General features: G+C 41.6%; 1 protein-coding gene across 26 annotated transcripts in view; it reads right to left on the bottom strand.

The window, feature by feature from the left end:
* The window catches only part of KALRN (kalirin RhoGEF kinase), an 866,834-nt gene that overhangs the window by 133,865 nt on the left and 706,496 nt on the right, over positions 1-26,473 (bottom strand). For 2 of the 26 annotated variants that reach the window (XM_060198248.1, XM_007528906.3), the window contains exon 1: positions 6,550-6,800. The exons of 20 other annotated variants lie outside the window; for them this stretch is intronic. In XM_060198248.1, the coding sequence (XP_060054231.1) occupies positions 6,550-6,634 (85 nt within the window). In that variant the 5' untranslated portion in view covers positions 6,635-6,800. Of the gene's footprint in view, positions 1-6,549; positions 6,801-26,473 lie in introns of those variants that run through there. 4 more of the 26 variants (XM_060198250.1, XM_060198249.1, XM_060198253.1 and 1 more) reach the window with 2 other exon arrangements.

Raw genomic sequence — 26,473 nt, forward strand, 5'->3', positions numbered from 1 at the left:
CATAGTTTGAGTTCAAAGTGAATCCCTAATGTTCTTTTTTAACCTTTATTCTGCATAAAAATACTGACAAAGAGTCTGAATACATATCTCTTTATCCTGAGTTAAGATTTACCAATCTGTAGCGCAGTAGGTTAAGCACACGTGGTGCAAAGCACAAGGACTGGCATAAGGATCCCAGTTTGAGTTCCCGGCTCCCCACCTGCAGGGGAGTCGCTTCACACATGGTGAAGCAAGTCTGCAGGTGTCTTCCTCTCCCCCTCTCTGTCTTCCCCTCCTCTCTCCATTTATCTCTAAAAAAAAATAAATAAAAAGATTTATCAATCTGTACCATTAGGAGCCATTGGGGTGACACACCCAGAGGATTATTAGTGAATTAAAAGTTACAATTGTATTGTAGAAGGGGCATTTAGCTTCAGTTTCCAATCTCTACCTCACTATACCATATCTATATACCCTCACTTCTACTGAGCTAAATGCCAGCATTAACTGCCAGCCATAACACAGCCTAGTAAACATGGAACTAGATAGATTTGATTAGCAATCAGTGAAGTTCTTCAGGTAATAACTGATATCCTTGATATCCCTCACTAACTAGAGAATCAGATATGAGATGAGAAGTCAAGGATTTAGGTTGGGACAGTATGTGTCAGTGATGGTTCTCCTTAGATTAGGGTATAACACTGGCAGACAAAGTAAACCAAAGGATACATGGAAGAAAAATAGTTGCTAAATAATCAGAAGAATTTTCAAAGTAGTAAAGAAATCTCTCAAAAGTTGAAGAAATTATGTGTATGTACAGATCTCAAGGATTTTGTCCTTTGGCTGGTGAAGTAAGTAAACAATAGTGACCATCACAAGGCTTTCTCTCTGAGGTTATCAACACCTTTATAAAGGAAACTGGTGACATGACTTCACATTAAGTTATGAGTCAAGTATAGGACATTCACATATTTCTTGCTTAGTTACTCTGAACTCTGGGAAAAGAAAGGAAAAAATATAGAGGACAACTATGGGAATCCCCAAATCCTTTACCCACATCCACATCAGAATTAAACTAGACCCTAACCTGCCCATATATGTGAAGGGACATGAGAATGTGAGCCCAGCACCTTGCCCATGAGGTGACTCAGCCCAGTCAAGCTACCACCCCTTCCTTTTTTTCACTTCTCAGAAAACTTAAAACTCTTGAACTGGGCAGTGTCTTACAGTTTACAATAGCTGGAATTGGAGGTGATTATGTTAAGTGAAATAAAAGGTTAAAGACAACTACTAGATAATTATGTTCCTATGTAAACTACAGATAACAAAAGTAAATGCACTTGAAAAAAATTAACTTTCTCCTCTGAGAACTATGGTGGTTGTCAGAGTAAAGGGAGTGGGATGTGGTGGCAGGTGGAAGGTATAGAACTTTGGTGGTGGGTATGGTTTCCCACAAATACATAGGTGTGAAAGTATACTCCTTAAGTTTTATAACTTGTGAAAGCAATGTTAAGTCAAAAGAAAAGAGATGGAGAGACATGATGGCATGTGGACTGGAGCTGTAAGGACATAGGTGCAACAGTAAAAACGTATAAAGAAAACAGTTGCACTGTGGAAGAGCAGAGGAGGTTAATATTTACCAGAAAAGGTGCCTAACAAGGGAGACATTTATCCACATACCCAAAGTTAATTACAAGTTAACTAGAAAATTAAAGACCTTAAAGGTGGTTTCTGTCTAGAAAGGTCAGAAAAGTCTTTAGGCTCTGTGATCTAAGAAGTCACAAATTCTAGCCTTCATAATTTAGAAACCTTCCAGATTACTTACAACCCCATTTGTCACCCTAGTTTCTTCTTATAAAAACTGTAGGATAACTAGAGAAGAATCCAGATCTGACCCATTTCTTAAGGCTTAAAGTCAAAGTAGCCCAAGTAATTCTGAAACTGCCCATAGAATGTGACATAAATGATTAATCACCCTTCAGACATATTCATGTCATTAGCTCACATCTGTCTATTTTTGCTTCTTAGAAGGCAGTTATAAATGTATTTGTGGACTTTTTTTTTTTTTTTTTTTGTCTCCAGGGTTATTGCTGGGGCTCGGTGCCTGCACTACAAATCCACTGCTCCTGGAGGCTATTTTTCCCCTTTTGTTGCCCTTGTTGTTTATCATTGTTGTTATTATTATTGTTGTTGTTATTGTTATCATTGTTGTTGGATAGGACAGAGAGAAATTGAGAGAGGACAGGAAGACAGAGAGGGGGAGAGAAAGACAGACATGTGCAGATCTGCTTCACCACCCATGAAGCAACCCCCTGCATGTGGGGAGCTGGGGGCTTGAACCAGGATCCTTACACCAGTCATTGCACTTCGAGCCATGTGCACTTAACCAGCTGTGTTACCGCCCAGCCCCCTCATCTGACTTCTTTTTACATCCTTGGTTTTCAGTTTTCCTGCCCTTCAACACCAATTTCAAGGTAGGGATGTGAAGATCATTTTTGATCAACTCCTTTTACCACACCCAAACTCACTAGAACCAAAAGCTAGTAGAAAATACAAGACAGTTGGCTTTCCTATATTTCAAATCAAAAGACAAATTCAATGAACTTCTGTATTTCTTTTTCAAACATGTCATTTAAATGCCACATAAATTCTAAATCCTTGAATCTTACCCTAGTGACAACAATAGCAACCATTTAGGATTCAGCAGAGAGAATCTAGGATGCCTCCCTTAGCTCTGAGTCAAACATAACCAGAACATTCCATTTCCTCTTGGTTCTTTTTCTTGTCTTTCTTTTCAGACTCTACAATGACTGGGTACCAAGGTAATCAAGGTCCCTTGACTTGGAGATTACAGTAGTAGGTTCTTATTTGCTAGCTTCTGAGTATAGTTACTGGAGTAATAGGAGGGACCAAACATCCAGCTGCCTTTACTCCAAAGGGAGACAAGAGAAACTGGTCTAACTGAAAAAGGAGGCAGATCATGCTCTTTATTCCTATCAAGCTCTTTTCTATGTTGTAGTTAGTCAAAATACTTTCCCAAGAATTTTGGTACTCCAGGCAAAGTTCTCACATTAAGTATAAGACCTTATCTTTTCAATCTGTTTCAGAATTAGTGCTTACAGGCTAGGTGGAGCCAGATTCCTTTTCTGTTAGCACCAGACTGAGGTAGCCTCAGGGCAATGCCCAGGCACCTCAGTTACTATGTTCCTGCTGGTAGATCTTTGAAAGGTGGCTAACCCATCTCAGCACCCTACCATCTTCCTCAAATTTGAGGCCTAGTTTTACGTTTCAAATTTAGGAAAGAATAAAGGAGGAGAAAGCAACAAAATACCTCTTTTGTTACTCTTCCAAATGACTATTTTAAAAGAGATTTATTTTATTATTTTTTTAATATTTTATTTTATTTATTTATTCCCTTTTGTTGCCCTTGTTTTATTGTTGTAGTTATTATTGTTGTTGTCGCTGTTGGATAGGACAGAGAGAAATGGAGAGAGGAGGGGAAGACAGAGAGGAGGAGAGAAAGATAGACACCTGCAGACCTGCTTCACCACCTGTGAAGCGACTCCCCTGCAGGTGGGGAGCCGGGGTTCGAACCGGGATCCTTATGCCGATCCTTGTGCTTTGCGCCACCTGTGCTTAACCCACTGCACTACAGCCCGACTCCCTTTATTTTATTTTTTAAACCAAAGCACTGCTCAGCTCTGATTTATGGTGGTGCAGGGGAATTGAGAAGTTTCTGGGAGGTCATTGATGTAAATATTAAATAGCGTAGGAGCCAGAAACAGAGCCCTGGGGGAGGCCACTTGAGACAAGTCTCCATCTGCTAGACTTGTCACCCAGATGCACCCGGAATCTTATGTTTTTGAGAAGAAACGATATAGTGTTGGCTGCCAGTTCTTAGCAACATCGCCCCGTCAGATATTCGTCGGGATGCGGCATCATCTAAGTTCATTTCCCACGTCTACGCTCAACCGGACCTGCCAATATACACGGATATCTTCGCCCACCCTGTCCAACGCTTGACGTCTCGTCATCCAATCTGGTCCCCTATGCCTACACTGAACTTCTCTGTTCCAGTCTCTTGGAAACAGAGTTGGCAGTCAGCTGAGGCAAAGAACAAACACCTCATCACAGACCCCTGCAAGCGTCAACCCGGCTTTGACCTAGCACGTTATGATTGGGCCCTCCTCAATCGCTATCGAACAGGCCATGGCCGGTGCGCCGCTATGTTCCATCGCTGGGGAGCCAGAGACGACCCGAACTGCCCCTGCGGCTCCAGACAGACTATGACCCACATAGTCAACGACTGCCACCTCTCCAGATTCAAAGGAGGTCTCGAAACTTTACATCATGCTCAACCTGACGCTGTTGACTGGCTACGGAAGAAGGGCAAACGCTAGAAGAAGAAGTAGGGGAATTGAGCCTGGGACTTCAGAGCCTCAGGCATGAGAGTCTCTTTACATAACCATTATGCTATCTACCCCCACCCTCTAAAGAGATTTATTTTTATGAGTGGTGGTGACACCAAGTATTGAACTGAGGATCTCTGGGTCTTCAGGCATGCAAGTTCTGGGCTATTTCCTACAATCATCTTGTTTTCCTTTTTTAAGTGCTTTGTACCTTTAAACTCCATCTTCAGTGAACAGTATATGTTTATCTCCAGGTCCTGCTCCTGCAACACCCACCCTCACTTTCTCCAGACAATAAAGGGTGCAGCTTTGACTTTCCAGTCTCACAGGCAGGAGGCACCCAGCAGGAGCTCCAAGCTGGTTTACCTCTGCTTCCTTGGTACTGTAACACAGAGAGCAGTCAGGGCAATTTACCAATGTAGTACAGGCCAAGAGATCCCAGGAGAACTGCAGGGAAGCTGAGATAGCTGCACATCTGGACTCAAGGAGGCAGCTGCAGGGGCTTTAGATAAGCACTGCCCAAGCCCCCACATTCTGCTTTTTGACAGGAAATGACTCCCAAGAAATCCTGCTTGGAAGCCCTTCACAAGCACAGGGTTCAGAGAAAACCCACCCGCTCAGATTCCCTTTGGCCATTTCCTGCTTCCTCTCCCTTTTAATACTCCCATTCCTTCAATTCTCAGCTTTGGATTTGAATGTTTTATACTAAACTTGGATTTCTGTAAGAGTTCCTAGTTCCTTGGGATTTTGGCTTTTAGAGTTGGCCAGTTCCAGGTTGTATTAAATACAGAGAACAAGAAAATCAAAGTGCCGTGGTTGTGAATTTTAGTGACATAGGGGAAGGTCCTTTGGATTGAATTAGCTTTATGTCTTCTCTGGATGAAGAATGCTAGGGATGTGCTGTGAGGGGCCCAGGTGGAGGTTGGCACAGAGGATGGTAGGCTTTTGGGGTGAAGGCAATTCATCAGTAACTTAGAAAGTTCCAGAGGGACTTTGTTGGACAAGTAATGATGGGGTCAAAATATGAGGGTGGAGGTGAGAGGGCTAATGGGAAACTTTTTTTTTTTTAGGTGAAACTTTAAAAGGACCAATGGCAAGTGAGAAGCTACATTTTTCACTTTCTAACCACACAGAAACACAATCACTCTAGTCCCAACCTTCATGAGTAGTGTTAGGAATATCTTTTCTGTCTAGGAAGATTCTCCACAACTCTCACCCCCACCCCCACCCCCCCACCCCCTTTGAGGAGAGGTTACCTTCCCTCTGTATCCTTCTTATCATCTTATTTTGCAGACTGGTTTTAGAAAAATTATTTGCTTCCAGAGGCCAGGTGGTGATGCCCCTGGTTAAGCGCACACATTACAGTACACAAGGTCCCAGGTTCACGGCCCTGGTCCCCACCTGCAGGTGGAAAGCTTCACAAGTGGTGAAGCAGGGCTGCATGTGTCTCTCTGTCTCTCCCCTTCTCTATCACCCTCCCCTCTCAATTTCTCTGTATCAAATACAAAAATAATTTAAAAATAATTAAACTGATAAAAGAAAAATTACTTGCTTCCTGAAAGTCTCCTCAGTGATATTAAAATTAGCAGAATAATTAAATGCAGTCCTAATTGGGTGCACAGAGAGTCCTTGGTTAATTACTGAGTCCAACTTTGGCCCAGAGCTGAAAACCCACGTTGCTCTCTGAAAGCCCAGACAGAGAAAAGCCGGCTATAGTCCCTTAAGAAAACTGTCACTTGGCAATAATAGTTCCTGGTGTAGACACAGACAAGTGTCAAAAACATTCCTCCTAGCTAGGAGTCACAAGTTCATTTCCAGGCTGAGATCCATATGTAAATGAGAGCAGTATCACTCTGCCACGTCTGTGTCTTTCGTTCTTTCTCTTTCTCTCTTTCTCTCTCTCTCCCCATTCCTGACACCTCATTCCCAGTAGGCCACTGATAACTGAATCTCCAACCTGCAGCTCCGCACTCAAGCAAGAAGTTCATTGAGAGAAAGCACAGAGTGAAACAAATGCTGGTCTAGCGACAAACTCCCTCCCTCTGCAGTCTTCCCACTCTCCACCCCGGCGCCCTGCCCCCCCCCCCCCCCCCACCGACTCCTATCTTCTGTACTCTAGTCAATGGCCAAAACAAGGCACAAACAAGGGACAGCCACTCACCTCTGCACGGGAAGCAACAGCAGCACTTAGAAAAGAGCCACCCCAAAGCAGGACCTCGGGTGTACACCTGGTCACTACCCTTCATGCTGCCGCGCGGCCCCAGCGCTCCTGCATGGCCCAGGATGCCAGCAGCGGGGCGCAGAGGGGGTGCGCTGTGAGCAGAAAACTTCTGCACTGTAACCAGGGAGTCAGTTCCCTTCCTAGCTCTTCCCTCCCTGCCGGCCTCTCCTGGCACCAAAGGGAAGCGCAGCTCTGACTTTCTGGGAGCCAGAGCCACCTTGGGGAGTGGGGGCGGAGCCCCTGAGAGAGGGAGGGCCAAAGGGGGCGGAGTTCCAAAGTCCAGCTGTTCCTGAGAATGCAGCCAGAAGTGGCCCGGTGCCTTATGCAACCCCGTGACTGTGCGTGCAGGGCCAGCCCTGGGAGGACTTAAAACACACGGACCCAACATAAAACTGGTGCGTCTTCTTGTGTGCAGCTTCGTTTAAAGTCCACTGAAGTCAGCTTTGGCTTAGTATCAATATACATACAACTAGATAAGACCAACGAGCTGCGAGAGGACCAGATTCTGAAGATCCAAAATTCAATGCCTTTTTCTCTAACACTTTTTCTCTAACCACTCCTTTCCTAAGACTCTAAACTTGGACAACCTCCTCTCTATAGGAAACACCTTCACCCAAATCCTTTCATCCCCCTCCTTTTGTTTTCTAGTGCTAATAAGGATAACAGTGCCCAACTTTTTTTTAGAAGATTTTTTTATTCCCTTTTGTTGCCCTTGTTGCTTTTTGATATTGTGGTTATTACTGTTGTTATTGATGTCATCATTGTTGGGTAGGACAGAGAGAAATGGAGAGAGGAGGGGAAGACAGAGTGGGGGGGGGAGAGAAAGACCCCTGCAGACCTGCTTCACGGCTTGTAAAGTGACTCCCCCGCAGGTGGGGAGCCAGGGGCTCCAACCGGGATCTTTATGCCAGTCCTTGTGCTTTGCAACACCCGTGCTTAACCCGCTATGTTACTGCCCCAATGCCCCAGTGCCCAACTTTTAAAATAAGTCCTCCAGATGTAATGATGTTGTGCCAAAACACTTGATTTGGAATCATAAAACCAAACCTCAAAGCTGTTTTACAACCTACTAGCCAAGTGGTCTTGGGCAAAACATTTCACTTTTTAAAATTTTCCAGTTATCTCATTAAAAAAAGTTAAGAATTACCTTATATAAAAGTAAAATATTGCTTTACACATGTATCAAGCACTGTAATATGGTTAAGCCATTAATCCCCAGTAAAAATGACTTTTATAAAAAATATATAACATTGCTAACATAATAATTTTAAAAGCTATCCATAGAAGTACCTGTTAGACTCTTCTTACCACCAGGTTTATCACCAGGGCTCAGTGCCAGCACAACTCCACTATTGCCAGTGATCACTTTTTCTTTTGATAGTGAGAGGAGAGAAACAGAGACAAGAAAGACACCTGCAGTACTGTTTAACTATTCATGAAGCTTTCCTCCTACAGGTGGGGACTGGGGGCTTGAACTTGGATCCTTGTGCATGGTAATATGTGTACTCTTTTGGGGTGAGCCACCACCTATCCCTGAAAAGAGATGTTTGGTAGTTCCAGCTCAATAAATGCCTACAAAGAAGCTCCAAACATATTACCTATGGTAGAAGAATTATACTCAGCACCCTCTCAACCATGTCCAATGGATTTCCAGGCATGCTTTATTACACCTTGCAGATATCAAGTCTTACACACACACACACACACACACACACACACACACACACACACACACACACTTTAACCACAGCACTACTCAGATCTAGTTTATGCTGGTGCTAGGGATTGAACCTGGGACCTATAAGAGCCTCAGGCCAGAAAGTCTTTTGCATATCCACTATGCTATCTCCCCACCCAAGTTTTTACAATTGAAAGTCTGTGCTGGGAATGGGTAGTGGTGCACTTGGTTGAGTGCACATGTTACAATGTGCAAGGACTCATGCTCAAGCTTCTGGTCCCCACTTGTAGTGGAAAAGCTTCACAAGTGATGAAAGCAGGGCTGCAGGTGTCTCTTTGTTTCTCTCCCTATCACCCCCTTCCCTCTCAATTTCTGGTTGTCTCTATTCAATACATAAATAAAGATAATTTTTAAAAAGAAGTTTGTGGGAACCCTCTGTTGAAAAAATCTATTGGTGCCATTTTTTTTTCCAACAGCACATGCTCATTTCCTCCCTCTGTAGCACATTTTGGTGAGTCTCACTATATTCAAACTTTTTCATGCTCATGGTATGTAGTGGCGATCTTTGCTGTTACTATTGTAGTTGTTTTGGGGTGCCATAAACTACACAAAATGATAAACTTAATAAATATTATGTACATTCTGATGGCTCCACTGAACAGTTCTTCTTATCTTTCCCTCTTCATGGACTTCCCTATTTCCTGAGACAAATAATACTGAAACTAGGTCCATTACTAGTCCTACAGCAGCCTTTAAGTGTTTAGATGAAAGTAAGAGTTTCATTTAACTCTGAAGTTAGAAATGATTAAACTTAGTGAAGAAGGCATGTCAAAAGCTAAGGTAAGGCAAGAACTAGGCCTCTTATATTAAAGGGCCACCTTGCAAAAGCAAAATAAGAATTCTTGAAAGAAACTAAAAGTGTTACTCCAGTGGACACACAAATAATAAGAAAAGAAAACAAACTTATTAGAGATGTAGAGAAAATTTCAGTGGTCTAGACAGAAAAAAAAACAACAACAACAAAAACAATGGGACACAACAAGCCCTTAAGTCAAGCTTCATCTAGAACAAGGTCCTATGTCTTTTCAGTTGTATGAAGGCTGGAAAAATAAAAGATTGTAGAAGAAAAGTCTGAAACTAGCAAAGGTTGAGTCGTAAGGTTTGAGGACAGAAGTCTGCTCCTTAATTTAAAAGTGCAGGGTGAAACAGCAAGTTCTGTGTAACCAGATCAATGAACACTAGCACGCTGATGCTGAATCTTCTTTACCTGTGCTCTATAGATGGAACAACAAAGCCTGGATGACAGCACATCTGTTTACAAGATGTTTTACTTAATATATGAAGCCTTATTGAGGTTTACTGTTCAGGAAAAAATATATATTATTTCTAAAGTATTAGCACTCACTGATCTGGTTACACAAAAACTCTGAGGGAGATGACAAGGAGATAAATGTTATTGTCATGTTTGCTAATTAATATAACACCCATTCTACAGCCCATGGATCAATGAATCATTTTGACTTTCAAGTCTTATTATTTAAGAACTACATTTTATAAGATTATAGATGCCCCAGATAGAATCCCTTTAATGTAACTGGGCAGAATCCATTGAGAAAAATAACTTTTGCGAATGATTCACCATTCTAGATATCATTAAAGAACTTTTGTGATTCATGGGAGAGGTCACAATAACAGCATGAGCAAGAGTCTGGAAGAAGTTGATTGCAATCCTCTTGGATGACTCTGAGGGGTTCAAATGGAGAAAGTAGCCACAGATATGGAGGAAATAGCAACGGACTAGAATTAGAAGTGAAATATGTGACTGAATTGCTGCTATATCATGAGAAAACGTGAATAGATGAGGAGTTACTTCTGTGGGTGAGCAAAGAAAGTAGTTTCTCGAGTTATGTTCTTGGTGAAAATGCTATGAACCTTGTTGAAATGTTGACAAAGGATTTAGTGTACTACTTAAACTTCTGTACTTCCACCTTCTGTACTTCCACCTTCTGCACCCAATGACCCTGGGTCCATACTCTCAAAGGGGAAAAAATAGGAAAGCTTTACCCCCATACCTATGGTCATCTAATCTTTGATAAGGGGGCCCAAAGTATTAAATGGAGAAAGGAAGCTCTCTTCAATAAATGGTGCTTGGAAAACTGGGTTGAAATATGCAGAAGAATGAAACTGAACCACTTTATCTCACCAGAAACAAAAATTAACTCCAAATGGATCAAGAAACTGGATGTTAGACCAGAAACTATCAAATACTTAAGAGGAAAACATTGGTGGAACACTTTCTCACCTAAATCTCAAGGATATCTTTGACGATTCAAACCCGATTGCAAGGAAGACTAAAGCTGAAACAAATCAATAGGACTACATCAAACTGAAGAGCTTCTGCACAGCCAAAGAAATGATTACACTTCCCTCATTCACTCCAAAGCTAACCTTATCAGAGCAAGGGCTGCAAAAGCTGAATAAGGGCAAGAGACTGTCATACTTTAAGGATGACTCTTTAGTTACTATCAGGCCACCCCATCAGCTGGGGCTCTATTCAGGGAGTCCTGAGTTTCCCAAACAGACATGATGGGCCTAGACTTTGAATAAATCCTTCTCTCCATTGTTACTGGTCATCTCTATCAGAAACAACAAAACAATACTATGTTGAAGAGTAACAGTGACATTGGACAGCCCTGTCTAGTCCCTGATCTGAGGGGGAATGCTTTCAGCTTCTGTCCATTGAGTATGATGTTGGCTGTAGGTTTGCTATATATAGATTCCACTATCTTGAGGAATTTCCCATCTATTCCCATTTTTTGTAGAGTTTTGAGCATGAATGGGTGTTGGATTTTGTCAAAGGCTTTCTCTGCATCTATTGAGATAATCATGTGGTTTTTGGATTTGCTGTTATTGATGTGGTGAATGACATTGATTGACTTACAGATGTTGAACCAGCCTTGCATTCCTGGGATGAATCCCACTTGGTCATGATGAACAGTCTTTTTGATATGCTGCTGTATCCGGTTGGCCAAGATCTTGTTTAATTTTTTGGCATCTATATTCATCAGAGATAAAAGCAGGACCTGACCAAATTGTAAGTAGGGCACCAAAGTAAAAGCCCTGTGGTGAGGGGTAGACATGCAGCTTCCTGGGCCAGTTGGGGGTGGGAGTGGGTGGGAGGGATGGGTCACAGTCTTTGGGTGGTGGGAATGGTGTTTATGTACACTCCTAGCAAAATGTAGACATATAAATCACTAGTTAATATGAGAGGGGGAAAATCAATTGTATATCTCAAAGTTTTTCAAAACACAAACTGAATCTTTTTAATATATAGGCTGTGTATTTGATATGCGGACTCTCTCAAAAGCCTAGACCAAGTAGATTAGAAGCATCCAATAGGACAGCTATATACAAGATACTGGGTACTGTACAGCAAACCATAACAAAAGGACTTTTCAAAGTTAACCCAATTACCAAATAATGTGATGATAACATTAACTACTGATTGTCTTTTTGAACCCTAAGACAGCAGGAACCTCACATCTCCACTATAGAGACCCTACTTCCCCCAGTCCTGGAACCATTGGATAGGGCCCACTTTCCCGTATGCCTCTCCCAATCCATATCAAATAATATTGCATCCGCCGACCACAACCTAACCAACGCAATGATTGCCACCTTAACATGCTTCACCTCAGACTGTGTCCAGAGACTTCATGTGTGGAATGACAACCCTTCAGCTTCATTACTCGGGTGAGACCTTTCCTTTTATAGTACACTCTTAATTTCATCTCAGGTGGTCCACTTTCTAACAAAGTCCCTAAACCTAGATATACACCAGTTTCTGTGAGAGAGAGCATATGTTCACACGTATCCATAAACTACTGCAAAATATATACCTGAAAGCAGAAGTACACTAGAGTTTGCAGTGAGTACCTCCCTAACACTTCCTCTCCACTATTCCAAGCTTTGGGTCCATGATTGCTCAACAATTTGTTTGGCTTTGTATGTTAACTCTCTTTTCAATCACCAGGTTCCAGATGCCATCAGGATGCTAGCCAGGCTTCCCTGGATTGAAGACCCCACCAATGTGTCCTGGAGCTCTGCTTCCCCAGAGACCCACCCTACTAGGGAAAGAGAGAGGCAGACTGGGAGCATGGACCGACCAGTCAACGCCCATGTTCAGCGGGGAAGCAATTACAGAAGCCAGACCTTCTACCTTCTGCAACCCTCAATGACCCTGGGTCCATGCTCCCAGAGGGATAGAGAATGGGAAAGCTATCGGGGGAGGGGGTGGGATATGGAGATTGGTTAGTGGGAATTGTGTGGAGTTGTACCCCTCCTACCCTATGGTTTTGTTAATTAATCCTTTCTTAAATTAAAAAAAATTAAAAAAAAAGCAACAACAAAACAGACCCCTTTGTGGGCCCCCATAGGACCTTTCCTTCAACTTGGATCAACAACAGCAGAGAATGTTCCATCTTCTGAAGGGAGGCAGGATAACATATTCTATGCTATACCTAAGGAAGATGGGTCCTAATATTGGGGCAGCTTGGAACATTCCTACTGATGACCACGGAATGTGAGCTCAGATCTACAGGGATGCAGAGGTCACATAGGCTCCTAAGCTGAATATGGGCCCGGATCAGATCAAATCGATGGGGTTTACAGTCAACAATATTTATACACCTTTCCCATAATTGAAAGCTACTCTCTTCCCTGATCCAGCTTTCTGGTCCTTTTTCCAGCCATGACATAATCTCCCCAGACAATAACTTGGATCCACCTGCATATTAGATTTCAGGCTTGGGTTAAAAAAAAAAAAAAAAAACCTAGGATAGCCACAGGCCCTTTGGAATATAACTAAAATATGTCTACTAGCTATCTACAAAATGGAGTACCCTCCAACTCTTCATCTGCACTATTCCAGCTTTTAGGTTTATGATTAGTCAACAATTTCTTTGGCTTTGTATGTTAACTCTCTTTTCAGTCACAAGGTTCCAGATGCTAGCATGATGCCAACTAGACTTCTCTGGACAGAGAACCCTACCAATGTGTCCTGGAGCTCTGATTCCCGAGAACCCCACCCCACTAGGGAAAGAGAGAGGCAGGCTGGGAGTATGGATCAACCTGTCAATGCCCATGTTCAGTGGGGAAGCAATTACAGAAGCCAGACATTCCATCTTCAGCATCCCACAATGACTTTGGGTCCATAATCCCAGAGGATTAAAGAATAGGAAAGCTATCAGGGGAAGGGATGGGATACAGAGTTCTTGTGATGGGAATTGTGTGGAGTTGTTCCCCTCTTACCCTATGGTTTTGTCAGTGTTTCCTTTTTATAAATAAAATAAAAAACAAAACGAAACGAAAAAGAATAGGAAAGCTTTCAATGGAGGGGATGGGATGTGGTACTCTGGTGGTAGGAATTGTGTAGAATTGTACCCCTCATATCCTACAGTCTTATTTTGTTGATCATTAGTAAATCAATAAAAAATGAAAAAAAAAAGTAGTACCTCTTAGCAATAATTAGGCTTGTAGGAATATCTAGGATTTGAGACTTCCTTTCTCAAACTGAAATATGTTTGGCTTTTTATCAATGTTGCAACATCTGCCACAGAATTGGAATCTAGTGGATACTTAGTTAATAGGAGCAGCACCAATTAATGAGTAAACAGTAACTAACATGTACTGAGTCTTAATTCATGTCAATTTGTTTCCTGTGTGCACCTTATATATTAACTCATTTATATTCACTGAAAGAAAAACAAACAAAACTTAGATGGTAAGGTTCTCTTTTACATCTAAGGAAACTGAATGCATGAACTATGATGCAACTTTGATAGTCAAACTCTCAAGAGAAATTCCAACAATTTACCCCCTGGAAATAGTACAACCTGAAGTACAATCTAAGGTGTTCTTATACCACTGATTTCTCCATAATGGCCTCTGCAGGCCAGAATTACATAAGACCTTTACTGGTGGGAACGAAATATGTCTCTGGTACTCTACATACAATACACAGAAATGAAAGTTCAAATTACCCATATAGCTAGGACCTCAGGTTCCAATTTACTGACCACTGCTATTGGCCAGTTTTATCATACCAACTAGAACTGCAAGATCACAGTTTTGACCTGTGGCAGCCAACACTGTTATCTAGTTCTCTGTCTTCAACATTACCAAAGATAACACCTATTTTGCTGTTCTTGTAAGTAAGTCCAGAGCAGAAAAATGACCTGGACCTTCAACCCTTTTAAAAATTAACTTTGTTTGCTTATGAGCCACTTAATACTACTGTGAAATGAGTCAGTATTTAGTCTATTCAACTAAATCTGCCTCTTTGGATACATTTGGGGGTGTTCTGATAGGAACCAAAGATGCTTCAAAAATGCTTGATGATTAACAGTTTCTTTTAAAAATTTCCTTCTGGGGCTTTGCATTCAGATGACATAGTGTCACCTTTCTGTCCTAGCCCTTTGCAAGCAGTTTATGACATCATCTTGCAGAAACTAGCTTAAGTTGACCCAAGATGTACTTTAGAAAGCACTTTAAATTATTCTAGACACTAAGGTTGGCTTAGACTCTAACAATAAAGGCCCATAAGGCATTAAGACAGACTCATCATGAATATAATTGAGAGGGGAGTTATTGACAGATATCTTAAACTTTGAGTTCAGAGATTTTGTCTGGATTTTCTACCTACAGCTAGATGTTTGTTTGTTTATCTATTTTTTCTTGTCACCAGGGTTATCGCTGGGACCCGTTGCTGGCACTCTAAATCCATCATGCCCAGAGGCCATTTTTTCTTATTTATTTATTTATTTATTTGTTTATTTATTTATAGTATATTTGCTAGGACAGAGATAAGTTGAGAGGGGAGAGGAGATAGAGAGATAGGCACCTGAAGACCTGCTTCACTGTTCATGAAGCCCCCCCCCCGCAGGTGGGGAGTGGGGGCTTGAACCCAGGTCCTTAAATGATAATATGTGTGCTCAATAAAGCACACATATTATCACTTGGACCCCTCTACAGCTAGATGTTTTAAGGTGATTACCCTCAGCATAATTTAGAGTAAATGGTGTAGGCAATGGTTTTTAAATCCTAGTGCTTATTTAGTATCAACAGGGGAGCTTTAGACTTACTTGCATTCCTTTCTTTCTCTTCCTTTCTCTTCTTCCTTCCTCCCTCCCTCCTTTTCCTTCTTTCCTATCTATCTAGCTAGCTATGGTTCTCCTGATAACTCCTGGACAGAACTAGAGTGATTCCATTGGTATGGAATGGTAGTTCTCAAATCTGAGTGCATATCAGAGACATCTGTGTGATATGTTAAAACACAAATTACTAGACTCTACTTTGAGAGTTTCTGATCCAGCAGGTCTGAATAAGACCTAAGAATTTGCATTTCTGTAAGTTCCAGGCAATGTTGTTGGCATAGGGACCACATCTTGAGAACCACTAGCACAGAGGAACCTCCCATTTGTGATCCACACCTTCTTTCTTCAACAGCACTGTGGTTTTCCATTGAATAATAGGCCTCCTCCATTCTCAGACCATGTTCTTTAATGTGCCTGACATTCCCCTCCTGTTCATTCCTTAAAAAAAAATTTTTTTTATAGAGACAGAGAGGTAGAGATAGGCAGTGAAAGAGACCATAGCATTGAAGATTCTTTAAATACTATGGGGACAGGGCTTGAACCTGGGTTGGTGGTATGGCAATGCAGTACACTATCCCAATGAGCTATTTTCTCTAGTCCCTCCCCCTTCATTCTTCACATTAAAGATGAACCCATGACTTGGGCTTGTTCAGTCATAGGGGTCAGTTCAGATTTACCACATGACCCAATTTTAACCAATGAGCACCAACATTTCTGAGCGCGTAGAATGTTAGCCTAAAGCAGCTAGAAACCATCTTGTCATAACTACATAAAAATATACTGCCTGAAAACAAAACTAACATGCAAAGTGGGGGCAGGGAGAGATGTTGGGGTGAAGTCTGATATTATCACCTGAATAATTATATACTAGCCCCCAAAAGCCTTGTCTAACTCAACTTTCTTGGAGTCCTCCCCCAATAAACTTTTTACATAACACAGTTGAATGCCTTTAATTTTAGAGTTTTCAAACACCTGCCCACCTGTTCCCATAGTTCAGGCTAAGAACCCTTCAGTTATACCAGTATCTTTAGAATAGTCTTAATTTCCAAACCGATAGTTGAGTTTAATTCTTGGCTGTTCCAGAATTTTTCTTCAGTGATATCTGCAGTCAGTCTGTTTTACATTAATTAGGTTTTCTACCTCTATATGTCCATTGTATGCCTCACTCTCATTTCCAACATCAACAAACCACATGGAATTCCTGCTGGTCTCAACTTGAAGGGAAGTTGGGCCAAGTCTACCACAACACCCAGCCTGGCTTTGGGAAATAGTGGGAGTGCCCTCCCTCCCCAGTTAGCCACAGGTTTCAGTAACATAGGACCATGACTACAGGCATCTACCTTTCCCCCCAACAGGCTTATATATTTGTTTTTCCTCTAGAGTTGTTCTCTTCAGATTTAAGAACCGAGTTCATCAAAATCACATTTATTTTTACCTCTCAGTGAGGATCCAGCTCAGAGACATCAGAAGCAGTAAATAAACTCCAACTCTGGTCTAGACATTCCTGTGAGAATTCTCTTACTATGACAAGTATAGGGCATACCTTTTCTACAGCATGTCCAGATAGGTTCAGTGAGAACTGGGGGCCTGGCCCTGGTGAGTGAGCATCGGGAACAGGTCCTGCCTTCTTCATCCTGATTTGCACTCTAGCAGTGACTCTCACTTTCAGCATCCACTCCCAGATTATGATTCGGATTCACATACAGTTTTAAAAGCTCCAAGAGGCTGGGAGGTGGCACAACTCATTGAGCACACATGTTACAATGCAAAAGGACCTGGGTCCTCACTTTGCAAGTGGAGAAGCAATGCTGCAAGTGTCTCCCTTTCTCTCTCCCTGTCATCCCTTCCTTCTTGATTTCTTGCTGCCTCTATCCAATAAATAAATACATATTTTTTAAAAAGCTCTGTAATTTATTTCAGTGTCAAGTCAGGTCAAAGAATCTCTGACCTCAGGGCTCAAGGCCACTTATATTCCAGGATTACTTCTGCAAAGGTAGCAAGGGAGATTAGGAAGTGCTTAGACTAAAAGGTTTTTACTTTTTCAAGTGACTCCTGATTGTTTGACTCATTCTTTCACTGCATGTTATGCTATCAACTGATAAATGCTAATGCACACCCCTCCCCCTGATTTTCTTCTTCCCCATGTAGATTTCTGACCTGTGAACTGCTTGATTGCTGACACTCAAGTGGCTGATAACTTATGTTAAATTATACAGTTCCGGCCTCTATTTGTGACTAAGGCTTAAATCTCTTAAGAGTCTTGCCAATTACTCATCATTATTGATTCAATGAAATTGGTTTCTGAACATCTACTATCCACAAGTTACCAAACTGACTTACAAATGAGATTTTATATAAGAAATATAAATTAGAACATGTTCCTTGAGAAAAGACATTTATCTAGTCCCTCAATAAGAACACCTAGCATTTATTTATTTATTACTTTCTTCTTATTTCTTTCTTTCTTTTTTTTTTTTGGCAAAATTGGAAATTAAAGATAGGCTAGGATCTGATATAAGGTAGATATTTTAATTTTTTTATGAGAAAAAGAGAGATTGACATATTAATCACTGATCATCAGAAATATTTAACATTAAAGAAAGGAGGTGCAATTTGTATATTGTTCCTATATTTAGTCTGGACAGCAAAGGTATCTTTCAAAATTGTGTGACATTCAAGTGAGTAACTGTCACTAGGCAAGACATATTATTTTAATAGAAATGTCTACAGGGGAAAAAAAGCATGATCACCAGCATTATGCACAGCACTCTCTTTTCCTAGTCCCCACTTACCAGTGTCTAACTACTGCACCACTGCTGAACTCCATGGGTACCACCATCCCTGGAGACAGCTCCCAGACACTACTGACTGAACTATTAGTGCTTCATTCTGTGTATTTCCAGTTACTACTATATGCTTGCTCCCCTGACTTCTGCCTACTTCTCTTTAGCCATCTGACTTCTACAGAAAGTTATGGAAAACTAAGCCCCAGTTTACCTTGTCAGTCACTCTCTGTTTTCGAAGGAAGGATGAGCAAGTTATCCCCTGGTCTGAACCAGGTTCCAGGTAGGGGCAGCCCAGGCAATGCCTATGAAGACTATGGAATTTCACAGATGCCCTGGGTGTTTGCTAAAAAATATCCAATATTCATGATCTTTGGGGATGGAGAGGAAGAGCCATGAGCTACTAGGATGGGCTCTTGGAGGTCTGTGTATGGCAGCTTCCTGAACTCAGGAGGAGACAGGCTATTTATCAAAGTGAAAGATGACTACAGCTGAAGTTGCTAAAAAAAAAAAAAAAAAACCACTCCAAGTTTTATCTACTTGCAAAAATGTTTATTTCTAAGTAGGTCAAAGTGTTCCTAAAGTAGGGCAGTTAGAAGCATCAGTGTATCACTTTGCATTCCAATTTGGGAAGACTGAGTGTCCACTATGGCATTTTAATTTCAACAGTCAATGCCACATCTCCTCCTGCAGGGAGAAACAGCAGCTGCAGCAGCACAGAGCTTCACAGGGTGTGATGCAGAGGTTGCTGATGTATTAAATGCAAAGTGGATATTACCTTGATATAATTTGGGTCAGTTTACTGAAGATATCAATAATAGGAGGCACATGGGAGACAGTGCCCTTCCTATATTTTTGAGTTTTCATACATTCCAAATAAGTGAGAGGTGTTTAGCCCATGTATCTCCAAAGAAGACTTTCAGGAAGCAGGATCTCAAATACTTCCTCAATCAGAACTCCTAACATCAGAACATTATTTCCTGTTCCTGTTCCAGGATCTCCTGCTAAAAGCTTATGTCAGTTTCCTCTATAAGTCTTAGTAGACAGAGAACATTCAACCTCGTTCTTCTTCACACATGATCTTTGAAGGAGTATTTTCTTCCTCCCTCTCTCCCATTTTTCCTTCCTATATTTATATTTATTGGATACTTTTAAAAATATTTATTTATTTATTCCCTTTTGTTGCCCTTGTTTTATTGTTGTAGTTCTTATTGATGTCATTGTTGGATAAGACAGAGAGAAATGGAGAGAGGAGGGGAAGACAGAGAGGGGGAGAGAAAGATAAGACACCTGCAGACCTGCTTCACCGCTTGTGAAGTGACCACCCTGCAGGTGGGAAGCCGAGGGCTCGAACCCGGATCCTTACGCCAGTCTTTGCACTTTGCACCACATGCGCTTAACTCGCTGTGCTACCACCCAACTCCCTGGAAACTTCTTATATATAAATCACAGTTCTAGATTCTTGTGAGAGATCAATGAACAAAATCCTTGTACTTGTAGTGGGATTTGGAGGGTGGGACAGTGGGGTGGGGATAAACATTAATACATACATTAGGTAGTGATAGATGAAGTAAACAGGGAAGATGATAGATAATGTGATGGTAATGGCAGGAGTTAGAAAAGACTAATTTTTGAGCAGAGACATGAAGGAAGTATAGCAGTTAGTCATCCAGGGACCTGAGGACCTGTGGTATCTGGAGAGCTACTGGAAGAATGAACAAAAGGTGCAGGTACTAGGTAAGAGTGCGCTTAACTTGACTGTTGAATAGGCAGATTGGCCAGGAGATGGTAGGATGTGGTGGGTAGGAAGAATGGGACCCTTGTCAAATATGCCCTCATGCTAATTTCCAGAAAGAATTTGTGCACATGTAACCTTACATGGCAAAAGGGACCAATTTTTTAAAGAAACAATTAGGTAAAGGACCTTGAGATGGGAAGATTACCCAGGTGAGCAAAAATGTAATCTCATGACTCCTTTAAAAGCAGAGCACCTTTCCCACTGTGGTCAGAGAGAGATGTGACTATGGAAGAAGAGACTATCAGATAAACACTGCTGGCTTTGAGGAAATAAAAGAAAAAAAAAGTCCTTGTCCTCTAGAGCCTTCTGAAAATCACATAGTTCTGTGAACACCTTGATTTTGGCTCAGTGAGATGCAGGTCTGATTTTTTAAAATTAATTATCTATTCTTTTTTGTTGCCCTTGTTGTTTTATTGTTGCAGTTATTATTGTTGTTGTTACTGATGTCATTGTTAGGACAGAGAGAAATGGAGAGAGAAGGGGAAGACAGAGAGAGGGAGAGAAAGATAGACACCTGCAGACCTGCTTTACTGCCTGTGAAGCGACTCCTCTGCAGGTGGGAAGCCAGGGCTCGAACCTAGATCCTTATGCTGGTCCTTGTGTTTTGCACCACCTGCTTTTAACCCGCTGTGCTCCTGCCCGACTTCTGCAGGTCTGATATCTAACCTACACATGTGTAAGAGAACATATGTGTGTTTACTTGAAGCTACTAGGTTGTGGTGATTTATTACAGCAGTAAAAAGGAATTAAAATACAGAAGATGCAGTCATGGACCTGGCCTGGGGGCAAGTTTTATAGGAGTCTCCTCTATGCAGTCACAGAAGAGACTTGGGTTTTACTCAAAGTGAGACAAGCACCATAGGCATATTTTGAGCTGAAGAGAGTCTCCAGCCTGACTTCTCCCTGTAGCTATGCATGGGTAGCATTGCACAGTTATGGTAATATCTCTTTGTCCATTTGTCACAAAGGCAGGAAGCCAGATCCCCTGTGAACTATAGTGCTTTCTATAAAGTAACACTAGTGAGATGATGTTGAAGATGATGTTGAAGTTCCTGGCTGAATTTGGTGGACAATGGTGGAGAGACTAGGCAGTCCAAGCCCAGTCCTGTCCTGATCACAAGGATAAAGAGAAGGTCAAGTTATTTAGTGAATGGATGGCTTCTCATTTCCTACAACACAGAGAGCTGGTATATAAAGTGACAGTAGTTATTCACCAAAGACTTCAGACATATGCTGCAGTGCTTGGATCCAGGCTGCAGGTTCACTTGTACTCAAGTCCTAGATTTGGGGTTACTGTCCTCAAGGTACAAGTGATATGGGAAGGCACTGGATGGTGAGAGAAGGGTCCTGCCAAGCAGTATCAAAAACCTGCTACTACAAGTTCCTCAAGCTATGGTCAGCAAGGGCTGCTTCTCAGGGCCTTCAACGTCTTTCCACCCCTGACCTGCACTGAGCAGACAGGGCACTACTCTTTAAGCCACACTTGGTGCATATCATTTCTGCATCCCTTTGTTCTTTTTGGGGAATGGGGGTAGGAGTAGTTTAAACTTAGCTCACTTTAAGTAAGAGAAAACTGTACCATCTTCTCTTTGGGAACCTTTCTATTTGCTAGGATGATCTCTCCACCTTCTTCCTCTACTCAGAAAGCACCATCAGTAGCAACTTCCTCTCTTTGGGATAGAACCCAGAGCCTGAGCTCCTGTAGTGAGTTCATGAGGCTCCAAGGAACAAGGATACCATTCAATTTTCCCAGTCACTCTCTGTATTCTGACTGGAACCATACAACATCTTTATATATATTTCACAGATTTCAGTGGGCACAAGAAGCATAAAACATAAAAACTGTTGAAATAGGTATTTGACACATAAAGAGAATGGTGAAATCTTGCAGAGGGCTGAGAGATCAGTGCTTCCCCTGATGATGCATATCTTCCTCCTGCTTCAGTTCTATGTTCCACATCACTGGGGTACATTCAGAGGAGGATGTGGCCTGGCCTGACACCTTCCTATTTGAGGCTTCAATTCCAAGCTCTTTAATGTTCTAAATAATATCAGATGGATGGTAACCAGGCACAGGCAGGATAACTCACCCAGAAACAAAGTAAGCCCAGAATATACTTTCCAACTGCCTTTGCTGCTGTTCTTACTGTTCAAAGCAGAAAAAAGAAAAAGGGAGAGAGGGGGAAAAAAACAAGGAATCATGTGGTCCAGATGGCAACTGCAACTCCCTTTTCTGGCCCATCATATCATAAAATGGAAGAAATTTAGTCAACAATGAAGACACAGGTATTTTTCATAGCATTCCTAATCAACCTCTTCTTTAAACCAAAGAATAATACCTTCATACCAATTTCAGCCTTCAAAAAGGAGGGTACACAGAACACATTTCCCTAGTATACCAGTGAATGCTACCTTCACTGAGCAAAGTTAATCATGGAATGAGATAGTTCATTCAAGGGGTACCGTGGGGATAAACCAAGGAATAGCTTGACATTTCAGTTTAAATATGTAAGAAAGTGAGAACAGGATATTGGAGATAGTTCAGTAGGTAAAGTGCCTGCCTTACCAGCAGTCCCTGAGGGCTGTGTTAGATCTCTAGTACCATAATGGGAGCACCAGGCACTACAACAAACTCCATGGATGGTGGAGCTGTGCTTTAATATTTCTTCACTCCTTTCCTCTCTGTCTTTCTTTCTTCTCTAAGTGTTGGGCCAAGAAGGCTATTAGGTGGTATCATGCATGTGTGAGAACCTTGGTTCATTAGCTGGTGCCACGTTGAAAAAAGAAGTTAGAAGGCAGGAATAAAATACTGTTTCTTGAGAAATCACAGAGGTAGGTAGATCTGCTATTAGTAAACTGGGGAAAGGGCTTTAAGTGAGTCAGGAGTAGAAACTGCAGGGAGGAAAGGAGGTAGCCTGGAATTAGTGTGGCTGCTTTTGTAAAACTTAGAGGTGAAACTAGAAACAAAATTTAGACCTGACAGAAGAAGCAGAAGTAGTAGAATGGGGACAAAGGATAGAAAGGGAAATCAACACTGACTGCCTCTGGTGTGATAAAGTAGGCTATGAAGTCTAACTCTATAGAGTGTTGAGTACTATTTCCTCATTTTATAGATTTGAAGAATCTTGCCTATGGCTATTGGTCAGTGGCTAAGCCAGGATCCAGACTCAGGCCATTCATCTAGACCCTCACATTCTCTTTTCTTTTGGCCCACAGCACCTCTTGTTAGGCCTCACTGACTTTTATTCTAAACAGTTACTCTGTGCACATAACATTCAGACCTGCTTTATAGTTGTTTTTTTTTCTCATCATAGCCAGGGCTTCACCACTCCAGGCTGACTTTTTCAGACAGAGACAGAAACAGAGTATCATAGTACCAAAGCCTCCTCCAGTGTAGAGGAGGCTGGGATCAAACCTGGGTGGTACACATGGCAAAGAAGGTGAGTTACTTTGCTAGCTCCCAGCTTTACAGTTTAAAAAACACTTCCAGTTCACATTTCCCACTTTTGAGACTTCCAGCAACTCTGAGATGGACATAGTCATTACATTCCCTTTGCACAGATGTGGAAAATAGGAATATTAAGTGATTCTTTTCCACTCATTCTACACCGGGGCCTCTTCTTAAGCCATCTGACTCCTTGATAACCAAGCTCTTCTGTTTTGCAAAGATTTTTGTACTCTATTAAGCAAGAGAAGCTGACTGACACATTAATTTGAACCACCTGAAGTCACAATGTTTGACTATTTTCTATACACAATGGAATACTATACAGCTATCGAGAACAATGAACCCACCTTCTCTGACTCATCTTGGACAGAGCTAGAAGGAATTATGTTAAGTGAGCTAAGTCAGAAAGATAAAGATGAGTATGGGATAATCCCACTCATCAACAGAAGTTGAGAAAGAAGATCTGAAAGGAAAACTAAAAGCAGGTTCTGACTAAACTGAAAGTAGGGCACCAAAGTAAAAACCCTGTGGTGAGAGTGAGGGGTAGACATGCAGCTTCCTGGGCCGGTGGAGGGTGGGGGTGGGATGAGACACAGTCTTTTGGTGGTGGGAATGGTGTTTATGTACACTCCTAGTAAAGTGTAGTCATATAAATCACTATTAATTAATATGAGAGGGGAAAAATTAATGGTATGTCTCGAAGTTTTTAAAACACAGACTGAGTCTTCTTAATATATAGGCTGTGTATTTGATATGCGGACTCTCTCAAAAGCCTAGACCAAGTAGATCAGAAATAACCAGTGGCACCGCTATATAAGATACTGGGTACTGTACAGCAAACCATAACAAAAGGACTTTTCAAAGTTAACCCAATTACCAAATAATGTGATGATAACATTAACTATTCATTGTCTTTTTGAACCCTAAGACAGCAGGAACCTCACATCTCCACTATAGAGCCTATATTTCCCCCAGTCCTGGAACCTTTGGATAGGGCCCACTTTCCCGCATGCCTCTCCCAATCCATATCAAATAATATTGCATCTGCCAATTGCAACCTAATCAACACAACGACTGCCACTTCAACATGCTTCTCTTCAGACTGTGTCCAGAGACTACAGGTGTAGAATGACAACCCTTCAGCTTTATTACTCGGGTGAGACCTTTCCTTTCATAGTATTCTCTAATTCCATCCCAGGTGGTTCACTTCCTAACAAAGTCCCAAAACCTAGATATAGACCAGGTTCTGTGAGAGAGAGCATATGTTCACACGTATCCATAAACTACTGCAAAGTATATACCTGAAAGCAGAAGTACACTAGAGTTTGCAGTGAGTACCCCACCCCCAACACTTCCTCTCCATTATTCCAAGCTTTGGGTCCATGATTGCTCAACAATTTGTTTGGCTTTGTATGTTAACTCTCTTTTCAGCCACCAGGTTCCAGATGCCAGCAGGATGCCGGCCAGGCTTCCCTGGACTGAAGACCCCACCAATGTATCCTGGAACTCTGCTTCCCCAGAGACCCACCCTACTAGGGAAAGAGAGAGGCAGGCTGGGAGTATGGACCAACCAGTCAACACCCATGTTCAGCGGGGAAGCAATTACAGAAGCCAGACCTTCCACCTTCTGCAACCTACAACGACCCTGGGTCCATGCTTCCAGAGGGATAGAGAATGGGAAAGCTATCAGGGGATGGGATGGGATATGGAGATTGGGTGGTGGGAATTGTGTGGAGTTGTACCCCTCCTACCCTATGGTTTTGTTAATTTTTCCTTTCTTAAATAAAAAATAAATTTAAAAAAATGGCAATTTTGTGTGGTTCTACCCAGTTAATTGAGCCTTTTAGTTGTAATGATGACCTTCATGCTATGCTTAGATGAATTAGACATGGGCTACTTGGTTAACTGATTTAAGTTACCTAGGATACTCACATGATATGGAAAGATAAAACATATTTTAGAAGTAGAAGGGATTTTGGAGGTAATTTATAAATTTATGAATGAGAAGTAATAAAATTAAATTAAAAATTAAATTAAAACAAACAAGAATATGAATGACTAAAGGGACAAACCAAGAAAAAATATTGTAGAGTGTGAGGTAGTCTGACCATCTAGAAGTCCTATGCCCAAAGTGCACATGATTAGATGAGAGTTTTCTGAGAGACCAAAAGACTGGCCTGTGCAGGCATAAAGCTGGGAGTTCTTATATACAAGAGTGGTTTAGAGAACTAAAAAACAACACACACACACACACACACACACACACACACACACACACACACACACGAAACAGGTTGGAGTTGTTGAATTTAACTTGAACTCCTTTGCTTTGCTTTGCTGTAAGGATTTAATAAAATGATTTACAGAGAAATTCCCGGGCTCTTATTAAGCTGTGTCTTAGGAAAGGAGGGTATAACACTATATATGCAAATCTAATGACTTTGCTCTAGAGAAAGATCAGGAGTGGAGAATGAGAGTAATGGTGGGTTTCAAATAGGGCACTGGAAAACAGGAGGAGAGCTAGGCAGGCCACAAGTGGATTACAGCCCCCAAGAAAAAGGATTTTCCAACCAACAGAGTTGCTCTATAGCCCTTCTAACAGCCTTCTCCTCGGAGTGTTCATATGACCCTTAACTGAGCATCTACTTGTGGGGAATTGCTACAGAGAGGGTAATGCAGAAGACATTTAAGCTGCTTTTCAAGTCTACCATTCTTTAAGAGCCAATGTTTTGAAGTGAAATTAAATTTAATCAAGCATCACTTTTATTTAATTATAGAAAGAGAAAGTCATAATTCTGAAAAGGAATTCCATTTAGAATCTCTACCAAAACAATCCATCTTGTGGTCTGGGAGGTGGTGCAGTGATAAAGCTTTGGATTCTCAAGCATGAGGTCCTGAGTTCGATCCCCGGCAGCACATGTACCAGAGTGATGCCTGGTTCTTTCTCTCTCCTACTATCTTTCTCATAAATAAATAAAATATTTTAAAAATTTTAAAAAGAAA

This window comes from Erinaceus europaeus, chromosome 9 (genome assembly GCF_950295315.1).
Source record: "Erinaceus europaeus chromosome 9, mEriEur2.1, whole genome shotgun sequence".
Taxonomy (NCBI): Eukaryota; Metazoa; Chordata; class Mammalia; order Eulipotyphla; family Erinaceidae; genus Erinaceus; species Erinaceus europaeus.